The sequence below is a fragment of the Melanostigma gelatinosum genome, assembly GCF_949748355.1.
Source record: "Melanostigma gelatinosum genome assembly, chromosome: 6".
Lineage (NCBI taxonomy): Eukaryota > Metazoa > Chordata > Actinopteri > Perciformes > Zoarcidae > Melanostigma > Melanostigma gelatinosum.
The window spans coordinates 5,802,735-5,816,471 of record NC_136639.1 but is presented as its reverse complement, the minus strand read 5'-3'; the positions used below and the strand labels follow the sequence as shown (position 1 = coordinate 5,816,471).

Here is a 13,737-nt window from a genome sequence, read left to right as displayed (position 1 = left end):
GTGAAACATTACTTAAACCATTACCTATGAACTTTCACAATTGTTGCCATTGACAATACATTGACTGTTGTTTCTGCTCTAATTGATTTGCTCATTTGGTTGGTCGTTTGAAATCATTAACTTTTCTGTAGCTGTGAAGCTAATTCAAAACATTCCCCGAAGTTATACAGTTCCCTCCCGAGGCGGCAGAAAATTAAAAACACAGATTGTATGGCTCTAATTTGGACTTGCCCGACGAGAATCAACAGCACTTTTCTCTAAATGTCCTGTTGTAATGGAATGGATAACCACAGCGCCGGGCCACGCACTTATTGGATCCAGCTGCACCTGGACAGAGGTTGCTGCATTCAGCTGGCCCCAAATCCCCAAGACATGGAAGTAAAACGAAAGACTCCGTGTTTATCAGATAAGACCTCCCATAGCTAGAGCAGGACATGCTATTTTCAAAGTTCTTGAGGGCTATTATTATTAAAGTAGAAAAGAGAGAGAGATAACCTAAAATGATCATAATCAGTTCGTTTTTAAATCACCACAATACTTGGAACTGTGCACAGTCAAATGTGTCTCATAAATAGTGTGACTGCTCTTTAAACTGAAGATGATTCATATGCGTATGGGATGGGGATACTGGTTACAATGGCCTGTCTGCAGGAAAATCCTCCAATTTCCTGCAGACACTGAACTTCTAATATCCATCGTTATGTCGGAGTACACAGGCCAGCTGACTTCCATTACCCACCGCTGGTCTGGAGTATAAACAGCCACAGCGCCTATCCACACCTGTCACTGGTTATAGACGTGGCCCAGGATGGCAGTCATATGTGATGAGTGGAAGAACTGCAACTCATAAAACACAAATTAAAAAACTTGCCCCTGGATGTCTTTCAACAAAATGTACTCTTTAATTTCTCTTTCCACAGAGCTCATTCAGGGCTTCCATGAAACAGGGTTTTGGCCTCGATAGAGAAAACCTCTGATGGAGACTAGAGGAAAGTCGTTGCTCGGATAAGAAGGAGACCGAACTGCTGTCAGGGAGGAAATCGGTCATAAAATCGGTCATAAAATCGGGGCGCTCTTGCCGTCAGCTGCAGCATCCCAATATAATCAGTCTACAAACACGTCCATGTCTCGGAAGACTCAACATAATGATTACATACGTTCGTTTGAAGTAAATCCACACTGACCTGTCGGTACTTACAGTAGACTTTATAAAATATGGACGTATACTCTCTGTGATGTCACCCATGGAGCATGGTGTCTGCCCCGTTTCCAATGATGGCTTTCTCAGATGGTTCTGAGTATCAAACCATCTGGTGGGTCAGGTTAACACACTACGAGTGTAAGAACGTCCGGTTGTGGTTTTACGGGGAGGTAAATGCCAGACTGTTTTTCACTTGGCTGTGAGCAGTGACTTCCTCACTCCCCTTAAAGCCACAATATATCATTTTTTACACTTTGGCTTGTGAACGGATTTAATACATGTGTTAATTAGTAAGCTTTAGGTGCTGGTAGGCAGATTTAGTTTCTTCTGGACAGAGCCAGGCTAGCTGTTTCCCCCTGTTTCCAGTGTTTATGCTAAGCTACGCTAACCAACGTGCAGAGGAGACTGGTGTCAATCTTGTCATTGTCTTGCAGAGAGCGAATAAGCTTACTTCCCCAAATATCTACAACCACTCCTTTAAACCCATAAAGGGTCTTCCCTGGTATGCCTTCAAGAACACTCTTCAGTCCCTGGGCCACAGTTTGAGAACCGCTTCCGTAGGCTGCTGCAGTAATCATTACCAACCCCATGAAACTTAACACCCCAGATTGGAGATCTTCCTCTCTGCACTCTTCCACGGGCCGCGAGGACATTGCCCTTCTTGTCCGCCAACTGAGACTCGTGGTAACAGAAAGCCCACATCCGACGTAGCTCGGACAGGTACATGGGAAGTGCTCTTTCAAGGTGGTGAGCTCCCTTCCTTCCTGGCCCTGAGAGGACGAGCTGAGAGGGGGCTCTGTGTGAGGGACGAGGGATCCAGTTGCAGGCAGCTGAATCGGCGCTCTGTTGGGTCTCCCCTGGACACTGTCACAGCGTGTTTGCTGAAGGCCGGTCAATGAGGACTTTCTTTGGCAGAGGAATTTCACAGCACCCGACATCACACACACACACACACATGCACACACACACACACACACACACACTGGAACCAGCGCAGGTCTGCAACCCAGATCTCTGGTGAGAACGGAAGTGGATGATGTGAAGAAAGGCTGTCACAAAAAGCTGGTCCATTGGTTTAACTTTTCACTTGATGAAATGAATTGGTCATTTGTTACAGCTAAACATATGTCAATCATAGTACACCGTAGTTTGGTAGAACTTAGTACAAACAATCAGAGTGTTAACACTGGAAATCGTCATCTGTCAAACTGATTATACTGTAAAGGATAAGACAATAAGATATACCACAACTGTCAAAAGAAATTGAATTTATTTCAGAAAGACAGTTTGTTGGTGATGTGATTATATGGAGGTTATTTGTTGTGATTGGGACTCACTTACACTGTCTGTAGTCATTTAGAAACAGAGTTGCCATTACATGGTTTGTCCACAGGAGAGCACTAACTAATTTGACAAAACAATCTCAACTCAAGGTCCACTTACTTGCTTGCTGTAGAAGCCTTTTGACCATATCACAAGCTTTTCATCAGTTTGCTCGGTTGGTACTGTAGGTATTCAAACCTAAAACATTTGGAGGATTTCTCGGCCATGTCTTTAAAGCTGAGGTTGTGTCATGTGTGGCACAGACAACTAAGCAAAGCCTGATCTTCTAAAACAAAATGTAAAAATTGCTTGCTGCAGCACAGAAAAAACTACAAATGCTCGTGGCTGACAGATGCACATTTCTCCGTTTAATTATTAACACACGTGCCAGCTGACTGACCAGCATCATATGCACATAAACACATGCATTCCTGGTTCCTGCTTCACCTTCAGCTGAAGAAGCTGAAAGCTGCAGCATCTCTGCTACAGGTTTCCCTCGATGTCAGCGGAGGGCGACAGAGGGAGGTGTTCCCCCTCTCCCGGTGCTCAAGATTTTCCTCAGTCCACAATAAACTTTCATTTTGGGGAAGTCGACACACACTCACGCACGCACACACACACACACACACACACACACACACACACACACACACACACACACACACACACACACACACACACACACACACACACACACACACACACACACACACACACACACACACACACACACACACACACACACACACACACACACACACACACACACACAACGGCGGCCGTCGTCTTGTCCTGCAACGGTTCGCTGGGAAAGCTGCACGAGACTTGACTTGAGGTTCATTGTACTTCACAAAACGCGCAAAAGGAAGACGGAACAAACATCGGAAGCGCACAGGTGGAGCTCTCCGGAGCGTCCTTCTGGAAGGAGACGACAGGGACAAGAGGAGACAAGACAATGACAGAAAGCAGTCGAATAACTGCTGGTTATTCCCGGAGTGTTTGCACCTGGAATGGAACAACTTTTATCTGCCTCGTCCGGACTGTTGTAAAAACTCCCAAGAAAGAATGAAGTAACCGCAATGGAGCCGGACAATGCCCCGCACTCCCAACTCAAAAGCGCTGGAGTCGGGGGGTGAGTCGATACATTTTGAAGTCATCCTTAAATTGCTATTTTTGTCTCCCTGTCTTGTTTTGTTGAATACATGTTTAATATGAAGTCATGTGCTCTTGGACATCACAACCTGCGTCTGAATTAACGTCCATTTGACAGCGTTTTTCATGTTAGGATGCAAGTAGCTTTGATATAAGTTGTGCTATTTTACACAAGTAGACAAGTTTAAGATATATACTGAGAAATAACATGTTCATTTTCAAAAAATGAGTCAGTTTTAAAGTTGAACAGGTGTTAGCCTGCACTTTTTAATAAATTGCATAGCTTATGGAAACACATTTCTGCTCTTTAGACAGTCCAGTGTAGCCTGCTGGACTGTTCTTGAAGCTGTGTCTTTTGCAGCTTGTACTCGACTGCGCTGCCAAGCGATCTGGGACTGATTTGAGGGAGATGTATGAGAGGAGGAGACAGTCCTCTCCTCCTCCCCCCCTTTCTCCCCTCCCAGCTGTGCATCTCACTCAGCTGGTTGGCCCTCCTGTCCCAATGGGAGGGGAAATAAAAGTCAAAATGTTGCATCATACAACCACTGCTGGACATATGAGAGACTTGATCACAAACTGCATCCCCTCCCCTTCCTCTTCTGTGCTGATGTCAGTGTGAGAGCAGCGGATGGGTCGTAAAGAGGAGGGAGGGGAACTTTTAAAAGCTCCAACAGACAGTCAGTGTCAGTGGTTGACCAGTGGCTTCCCGCTGCTGTCTAGGAAACCACAAATGTAATAGATTTGCCGTGAGTGAGTTCATTATGGCACAAACATCGCTCGCTCAACAGGCGTCACGACCAAAACATCAGCTCCGAGAGTGTAAAAAAAAACCTTGGTGCTGGTAGCGATTAGTTCACACTCAACACCGTCAGAGACACATTATCTTCACGAAAGAGCAATCAACACTCCTGTCTCCAGAAAGAAAACGTCTCAAGAAAAATCCATGCTGTAAAATGTGCTGTTTATTGGCTGACATGAGGTGATAAACGTCACAGTTGTCATGTAAAAACAGTTGGTCTAATTGCAGTTGAAGGCTTACGTGGTCTTTTATGGGTTGAGAAAGATCTGCACTTTTTACTTTTTTAAAACCTGCAGTCAGAAAGTGCATTGATACGAGCTGTAATAAAGGCGGTTTGTCTCAGTTATTGAACGGTTGTCATGTTGAAGATCACATGCAGCCTTGATATACGAGTTCCGTTACCTTAGTTTCTTTATCTGTCACTTGGTGTTTGTCAGAGGCGCACTCACCCAGCCCCAGCTTATCTGGAGGTCAGCCGTCAAGGTAAGACGAAGCCTGTCGTCTTGAAGCGTCTTGACTCTGATCAAAGCGCCACATCGGATCAGATCTGTGTACAGGAGTTATAGAAACTGAGTGTCGAGCACTTTAGTTTGTCAACTTCAGCTTCTCGTGTTGTAACTTGGACTGTGTTATGTTGATCAGGGACATTACACAAAGATCATTAACATTATATGAAAAAAGAGGGAATGGAATGAGCAGGTTTTAGTGTTTGCTATTTTCCGCCCGTAAATTATTCTGCAACTTTTGATTCAATGTCGCCACAGATTATGCAGATGCAAAGATTATCTTGCTTTTCTTTGTTTCATGCGACTATGAATAATTGAATCAATTAATGAATAAATGATAGCATTAAGCTTCTGATCACAACAAGTATTAAAATGAAGGACAACATTTCAGGGCTCTGGTTACCTTTTTTTTATGGGAAATGATCATACCTCTTGGCATTTTAGAGACCAAACAATCAAAACATACTTGAAAGATTTATGAATTTGTAAAGACAAATATTATTTGTGCCTTGATTATCTGCCACAGTACATTGCAATTTCTAACCTCTTTGTCTTCCTCTTCAGGAGAATTCTGATTCTTTGGACGATACTCTGTTGCACCTGCTCTCTACGGCTCACACAGGCACAAGGTAAGCAAACATGCAAACACATCTCTGAGCAGACAGCGTCACAAATGTGCCTCCCAGACTGTGACGATAAACTATGTCTCATTATCATGATATGAACTGGTGTGGAACACAGAATGGATAAAGAATGTGAAAATATCCACCGTAAGTAATTACATCGCCCGGCGCGGGCCCCTTGTTTGTCCAGGGATTATCCCAGACCGATGTGATCAGCATCAATGTTTTCCATTAACAGCTTGGTCGGCCGTATCTCCGTCAGCATCACTGTTTAATTTGTCAAGGCCAAAAAAACTCTGATTCAATATTGTTCACTCTTCCCTGGATAATATTTGAAGCCTTTGTTGGAGATGGGCCGCTCTTTTCCGCCCTTGTCCCGTGGAGTGGATGTTGTGTACTGAACACTTGAACTGGATTTAGTTTGTAACTGTAGACAAAACCCCGGGTTAAGATTCACGGGAGTTTTTTAATTCCGTGCAAATTGAGCACGAGGTGCATCGCACTCTGCTCTCACGACATCCCATACTCTCAGCAGGAACATGAGCAACGAGCTTAAAGTAGATCATTCTTTGTACATGAACGCAATGTGAAATGTGTTTTAGAATGATGCAATTCCTAAATTGCTTTGGACATTTATTTTGATAGATGTAATTGGAAATGGCTCAGTCGAAGTCTCTCAAGGATGTGTTCTCATATTCCAATGAAATGTGTCATATAAAAACCTGCACAGTGTTCTGCATCAGTTGTAGGATAAATACTATGTTGTCCACATAGTACGCAGTGAAAATCATGCGTATGGAAAGTGACTCCAATCACAAGCCATGGATTCGTTTAGTTGAGTGCTGGCCGTACTACAGCTGTACGCTTTCCTCTGCAGTGACATGAGTCACTGCTTCTACGTCTTGACCTCAGACTGCAGAAAGAAACTCAGCTGTCGATGTGCACGGGCTTTTCAATGTTAGTCTTTTTGCACAGTTACCATAGCTACACATGTGTAATACTCCAGGTTTACCTCGAGGTCAGCCACAGTGCAGCATCCAAACCGTAGATACGTAATACTGGCCTTCTCCCGGTAACGGCTCAGTGCTGGGAACGAAGTGTAAAAACAGTCGATCACCAACGTTTCGACATGACGGTCTTCTTCAGAGTATAGAGTAGAGCTGAGAATCAAACCAGCAACCCCTATAATTACTGGTTAACCCCCCCCCCCCCACACACACCTCTACCTCAACCGTGGTACCAATCTAGGCAGAAAGCGGTAATTCATATGTAATAAGATAAAGGCTTACATCCTTAGGAATGTACTACATTTGTGATTTCCGATTGTTCTCGGGTCAATTTGAATGTGATGTGGGAAAAGATAATAATTTATGCTGCTCAGAGGATGCATTAATGCAGCATCAGGGTTCCAATGAGTGCTATGTGGTAAAATTCAACTGCAGAGTTTCTCCCTTTCTGTTTGATGTTTCTTTTCCGTGTGTGGGTTTTTCAATGGAGCTGACCTCCCACTGTCTGCACACACTGAGCAGAGTCTCCCTCCCGAACATGTCTAGTGTCTCTATTATATATTTGTTCCTCCTCTGCTGAGCCGTGATACGTCATTTAGCAGTTCATTTCAGTCTCGCACACATTTGTTTTGTATTAGTCCGAAAGAGGACGGACAGTTGAGCTCTGTATGTAATCTTTTAGCTATTGTTTTTAATGTACTGGACTCAGGATATGCTGATTGGCTGGGGATCAATTCTTCTTTCTTTTCCAACGTTACTAAACTAAACAGAACACTTTTGTTTGACATCACTGATGACTTGCACCGGTGCCCAACGATAGAAAACAGGACGGTAATTGGAACATTTCCAGTATGTTTGAACCAAAAACTGATTTGACTGAATGTTTTAGTTCCAAAAATAATGTGTTAGATTTCGCATAACCTTTGTGTTTATGTTTCAGAGGTTCTCTTTTGGGGGTGTTGGCACCAACGTGGGGTTAAAGGGCTTTTAATGAAAGGACATCATTCTTTTTGGAGTTGAGAGTTCATTTAAAGTAGTGATGCACAGTCTGTGTTATTTTCAGCCGGAATAATACATAATAATATAAAGATCGTTGGCCGATAATGTATCACGCCTCCTATATATATATCGTGCGTCCCTTAATGAGAGGTTAATAAAATGATTTTTTTTTCTCTGATTTTAACTTTACTTCTTGCTGTCCTCTCTCTGTGCACACTGTAATGCTCGGTCACCAGCAGACAATGCGATGCTTGTGGTTGAAAAGGCTCACAATCACTGTTGCTGAAAAATGTGCATTCATTGTAAAGAACGCTCTTGAAATAAAGGCTGCGAAATGTGGATTTAATTAAATCCTCACACAGAGCTGTGGATCCAATTAGGAGCAATATACAGTACACACTGTAATGTGTGAAAATGGCCCACACTCTCCTCCCATGAGATGCAAGTCGCAATTAAAACCCGCAGAACACACTGCGCCGTGTTTTTATGGGCCCCCGTCATAGCGATCGTCCTTAATCAACAGACAGCACCAGATGAAGTCAGATGGCTTCTCTGTTTCCGCACTAATACGTGTCTTGAAACCCCAACGCTGTCCTCTCCAGGGATCCCTTCAGCCTCCGCTTCCCAAGATCCTTCTAATTAACTCTGATGTAACGATTACATAATTTGCGGCAATCACCAGAACTGGAGGTTGATGTGTGGCCCGAACGGAAATCGTATGCAGCCTTTTTAAATTGCTTTTGCCGCAGGATTTCCATCAGTCTGACTTTTAACTCGTGAACTCACAGCTTGGCTTCACAACATAATGATCCCTTATATCAAAGTGGTAAATTACTGTTATTTCGGCGAAAAATAAAGGCATCTTTGGGTGCTTGAAGTCTACAACCTAAGAGTCACTGACTTCTCTCCTCTGTTTCTCTGAAGATGTGGATGTTCTGCAGCAGCTCGGGCTTTCTGGGCGAAGATCAGGCGGGTCATCATCGATGGACGCGCAATCCATCCCTAACGGCATCATCCCCTTCAAGTCCGGAGTCATCCTCACCCCGAGGGCCCGCATCCAGGCGCCTCTGCACACCGTCATCCCTGCTTCCTACAGCGCCGCCAATCTGTCCCTGATCCTCAGCCTGTCTGTCCACCGCGTCAACGGCGCCTTCCTTTTCTCCGTTCTGTCCAAGAAAAGGAAAGTGCAGCTCGGAGTGCAGTTCTTGCAGGGTAAGATCCTGGTACGCGTGGGGCAGAGGAGCGCTGTGATCTTCGACTACGACGTCCACGATGGCCAGTGGCACAGTCTGGCTTTGGATATCCGAGGCCGCCGGGTTTCCTTACACACTTCTTGTGGAGAGAGAAGCATCCACGCGGATTTGCATTCAAAAAAAGAGGAGGCTCTGGATGCGGAGGGCTCTTTCCTGCTGGGCAAAATGAACCACAACTCGGTGTCGTTTGAAGGCGCCGTCTGTCAGTTTGACATTTATCCTTCTGCTGAGGCAGCTCATAACTATTGTGATTGCATTAAGAAACAATGCAGAGAAGCCGACACGTATCGGCCCGTGTTTCCACCCCTGCTACCTCTAATTTCCACGCACCCAAACATCACCGTCTCTCGCATAAGTCAACCGTCCTTGGCGGAGATATCCAAAAAGGCAGACGGCTTGTCAATGCTGAACAAAACATCTGCATATCAGACTGTGAGCTCTCCGAAACCTGGCGCTGTGTCTGTTTCTCAGCTGGTTCTTCCAGAGTTGGAAAGTCTGTTTGATTTTCCCAAACCAACTTCACATGGCAGTGACGTAAGGAACACAAAGCACGGAGATACTAATTCTCGAAAACCTATTGGCGAAAGAATGGATTTACCCGCTTCCACCCGACCGACCGAGCAGCGGCCAAACCTCCACGCCGCTTTCACGCAGGGGCCTCCTCCAAACGCCTATCTTCACCGGGAAGACCCGTCGACCACGGAAGCTCCAAAGGCACCTGAGCCAAAGGTGACCAGTGTGCAGGATGTCGAACCCACCTCACTGGTTCCAATCACTACAGCGGCAACAGATGGCTTCCAAATATTTCTCCCGGAAGCGACCCAGTTCTCACTGCTGGACGGACCACCTGGACAAAAGGGAGAACCAGGACCGTCGGTGAGTCTGCAAGCTCCACTCGAACACAACACACGTTTTTCATGTTCATATGTTCATCAGGCCTTCGAGCCACAACACGTGATTCTTTGTGCAGGAACATTTATCTTATGACTTGGTGGTTTAGTGTTTATTTTATGAATGAATACTCTGTGAAATAGGGGGTTTGAATTATTATACATGCATGTTTTACCTTTTGACCGCCATAGTTCAATGTTTTCGACCAATTTAAATGGATTACAATGATATAGAAGTTTCATACAGCTTGTTATTTGAATGTGTCTTTCTTTGATGTCCAGAACATCTGCTGGTTATCAGTACTAGCAGTCACCAAGCATAGCATCCCTGAAATGTTTGCTTGTTCGACAATAGTGTGTTGGTGTGTTCTCTGGCTCCGTCTAATTGTTGGCGATTAATGTGTGATTTCCTTTTTAGCAGCAGTGGTAGAAATACTCTGGCATTTTGCCGGTTGGTGTTCGTCTGAGCGGAGGAGCTGGCGCTGAGGTGTTAGATTCCTCTGAGAGAAAGTGTGACTGCTCAGAGAACGGATACTTTTAAAGGTTTTAAAGGGCCAAAGGTAAAAGAGAAGAAAGGAGAAAGCACTTGAGTACAATTAACCATTAAGGGTAAGAATATAAAGGGTTACACCATGTGAAGGCAGTGCTTTATCCCCGTTATTTAAAGCTGTAGTATTTTCCCAATATTTCCCCACCACGAACCTTTTTGATAAGAGTGACACATATTTTGGATTTGCACGTCTGTAAAAGAAACATGAGACCTACCAGGCTATTGCTCACATCACACTACACGCCTGCGGGTTAAAATGCGAGAAGTGAAAAAATACTAATGAGGTGAACATCATTAGATCAGCTTGAGTTCTTTAATTCATAGCAAAGTGCCAAATCTTGTCGTTGATCAACAAGTGTTGACTGTAGACTGCATTCATATTGAGCATGTGGTCCCGTCAGACACGGCTCCTCTGTCGAACGCACGATGGTTACCCACATTTTCCATTGTTAGAAGGACTTCGCCGTCTTGTTTTGGGTAATGTCTGACCGACAAGAATGTTTTAAGTAAAGCTCTGCTGCTTTGGCAGCGAGGGAAACCACAGCGCTGCATATGCCAGAAGTCGTGAAACCGATCTGTCCCTGGCGTATGGTAAAGGCTCTTCCTGAGGGCTTTCACCATTCTACTGGGATGAAGTCGAAACAGATTGCTGAGTCAGGTATAGAGTATAATATTGTCCTCGAACCCTTTTAGTGATGACTGGAAGACATATTTCAACCCCATTTACTGGGATGAGGATTGACGTTAGTGGGCCATGGTCAGCAGAATTGCATCTTGTTAAAGATGCACAGATCCGATATACGCCGCGTCGTTATCCTCGCAGACACTGACTTAATTAATGAACCAGTTCTGCTATCAGCCAGACGTGACTAATCCACAAGTAAATGTAGTTTCTGAGTCAACGTCATTCTAACATTACCGATATTCAGTCATAGCTACCCGCTGCCGCTCTTTCTAGTGCCACAGGCCTAACGTTACGTCAGTTTAAAAGTTCCAATACTTTAAGCAGTGAGGTACACCGGCTTTTGATTAGGGCTGTAAATCACGAGTTTAATCACAATACGTTTTTTTATGTCATTTTTTTCAGAAAGCCATGTGATATTTGCTGATCTTACAAAGTCTGTCATGATACATGAAAAATTGCATAACTTCCGTAAAGACGTGAGCTCCAGCTCTGTCTTTTGGCCCGCAGCTCAAACAGCTTATCGTGTGTGTGGACAGCCTGGTGGTTGCAGACTAAAGAGTCTTAAGGTTGCTGAAAGCATTTTGGCTTTTCAGAGCGTATGCTAGCTGAAAGAGTATAATTATAGCCGTTGCTCCTGTCCAAGTCGAGACCAATTTCAGCCGGACCGCCTCGGGACGTTTCCTTTTATCAGGAACATGGGCGACCGTGGCTTACTGGGTAGAGAGGGTTGTCCGCCAACCGAAAGGTCACCAGTTCGATCCTCGGCTGCACCGTGTCCTGTGTCGAAGTGTCCCTGAGCAAGACACTGTACCCCTAATTGCTCCCCGGGCGCCTGTCATTGGCAGCCCACTGCTCCCTATATGTACAGGGATGGGTCAAATGCAGAGAATAATTTCCCCACTGTGGGACTAATAAAGGAATGTTTCTTCTGTCTTTAACCTTCTGGAGCCATGGGAAAGTAAGAAACAATCAAACATCTCAAAGCAAACTCAGGTTCCTCAGATTGACCCCTCATTGGATTCGACCTTTCAGAGCTTTGCCAATCCATGAATGAAATTGTTTTAAAGCTATATATCTAATGCCCAAAATTCATGTGATTGGCTGTATAGCTGGAACCAGTGGCGACCATTGCCAGTGCAATGAGTCACACTCAACAGTGTGTGCGCTGTGTTGATTATATTGGCTGCAAAGGGACAGGACTGGTCGAGCTCCGATACAGCACATCACCATGCAACTCTCAGCTAACTTCACTCAATGTAGAATCAGAAAAAAAGCTTAAGATGTATTTACTGATTCAATATCTAGCTTGAATGATTTTTTTTTTTTATTCCGAACATTTAAAACTGTCTTTTAATATTCAAGGCTGTTCAAGAGTCCCTTGTAATGACACAACAAGAGGCAGGGACTAGACTTGCTTCTCTCTATCCTTGACATATTTTTATATTTTCTTTTTAGGGCCTTCAAGGACTTCCAGGGTTGCCAGGAAAGCCAGGGAAGAAGGGTCCAAGGGTGAGTTTCTCCCAACCAGCGACCAGTTTCCCATTTACCTTCCTCTGTTGTTTTTTTTTCCATTACCACTTTTCATTTCCCCTCCAAAATGTTCCCGACGTATTTCCCCGTATCTTAACGATGCTTTCATCATGTCCGATCTGCATTAAAGTGAGATAACACCGTGAGCGGCGCACTGATATGGAAGCCCTTTGTGCATCAAGCACTCAGTGACATCTTTAGACTACGGAGCATTATTCAGCCAGACGTTAGTTTGCTTTGGCTCTGGGTTTGATCAAACTGTGCTTCTCTGCTGCCAAGGTCCATTTATAAAAGCTGCAACCCTACGCTACAAATCTGTGGGTTGCCAATGTATAATAAATTGAACACATATGGTAGGTATTAGGTTGACACTAAAATAAATAAGGTAACTTTCATGAGTAAAGATATATATACTTCCAGAGCAAGCACTTTTTTCTATCCTGTACACTAGAGGTACCAGCACTTAAATTAGGCTCCTATGCTAACATCTGTGAATGCTTCTAGTGTATTAGACTCAGTCCTCCGGTGCCATATCTCAAAAATGTCAGTCTACAACCGTGGACTGCTAATGGAACCAAACAGAGTGAGAGCAGATGTTAGTTTGAGCTCATGTTTTCAGAAGAAATGCAAGAAGAGAGAACACACCGGGAGATGATTTGTCCCAAGGGACAGCTTGTTATTTTAATTTCAGAGACCTTCGTCTGATGGTGTATGTAGTCCACTGCTTCTTCACCTCCCTAATAACAAAGCGGGAGTTGAATTTGGCATCACAGTGAGTCCTAAGCGGAAATAAATATGCTAGAACCTGAAGGCAGTGAAATAAAATGGAGGGATGCGTTGTTTTGGTTGCTCTTTTGCAGACTCCTGCTGAGGTTCTCCTGCAGGGAGCTTGTGCTGATGCGGAGTGTGCGTATGAGCTACCTGCCGCGGCACCGTGAGGCTGTGGTAGCCCTGCAGTTAGGGCTCAGAAGGGTGGGCTGTGGGAACCCAATCTCTTTAAACTAGGAAGAAAGAGGGCTTTGTCCCCATCTTATTTAAGGCATTTAAGACCCTGTCTGGAGCTCAGCAGCTCTATGCAGTAGCACACCAACCTATGTAGAGTTCATTCATCATCAAGCTCTTGAGACCCGATTGCAGGCCGCATAAAACCCGAAAAAAACAACCTGAGGGTGCAGGTCAGGTTTTCAATGATTGTTTTCTTGAACCATCAAGAGTTTTC

General features: G+C 44.5%; 1 protein-coding gene across 2 annotated transcripts in view; it reads left to right on the top strand.

Moving 5' to 3' along the window:
- Positions 1 to 3,389: 3,389 nt before the first annotated feature.
- col27a1b (collagen, type XXVII, alpha 1b) overlaps positions 3,390 to 13,737 on the top strand; it is a 60,613-nt gene continuing 50,265 nt past the window's right edge. For both annotated transcript variants that reach the window (XM_079269630.1, XM_079269629.1), the window contains exons 1-4: positions 3,390 to 3,656; positions 5,546 to 5,610; positions 8,535 to 9,739; positions 12,444 to 12,497. In XM_079269630.1, the coding sequence (XP_079125756.1) occupies positions 3,604 to 3,656; positions 5,546 to 5,610; positions 8,535 to 9,739; positions 12,444 to 12,497 (1,377 nt within the window). In that variant the 5' untranslated portion in view covers positions 3,390 to 3,603. The remainder of the gene's footprint in view (positions 3,657 to 5,545; positions 5,611 to 8,534; positions 9,740 to 12,443; positions 12,498 to 13,737) is intronic.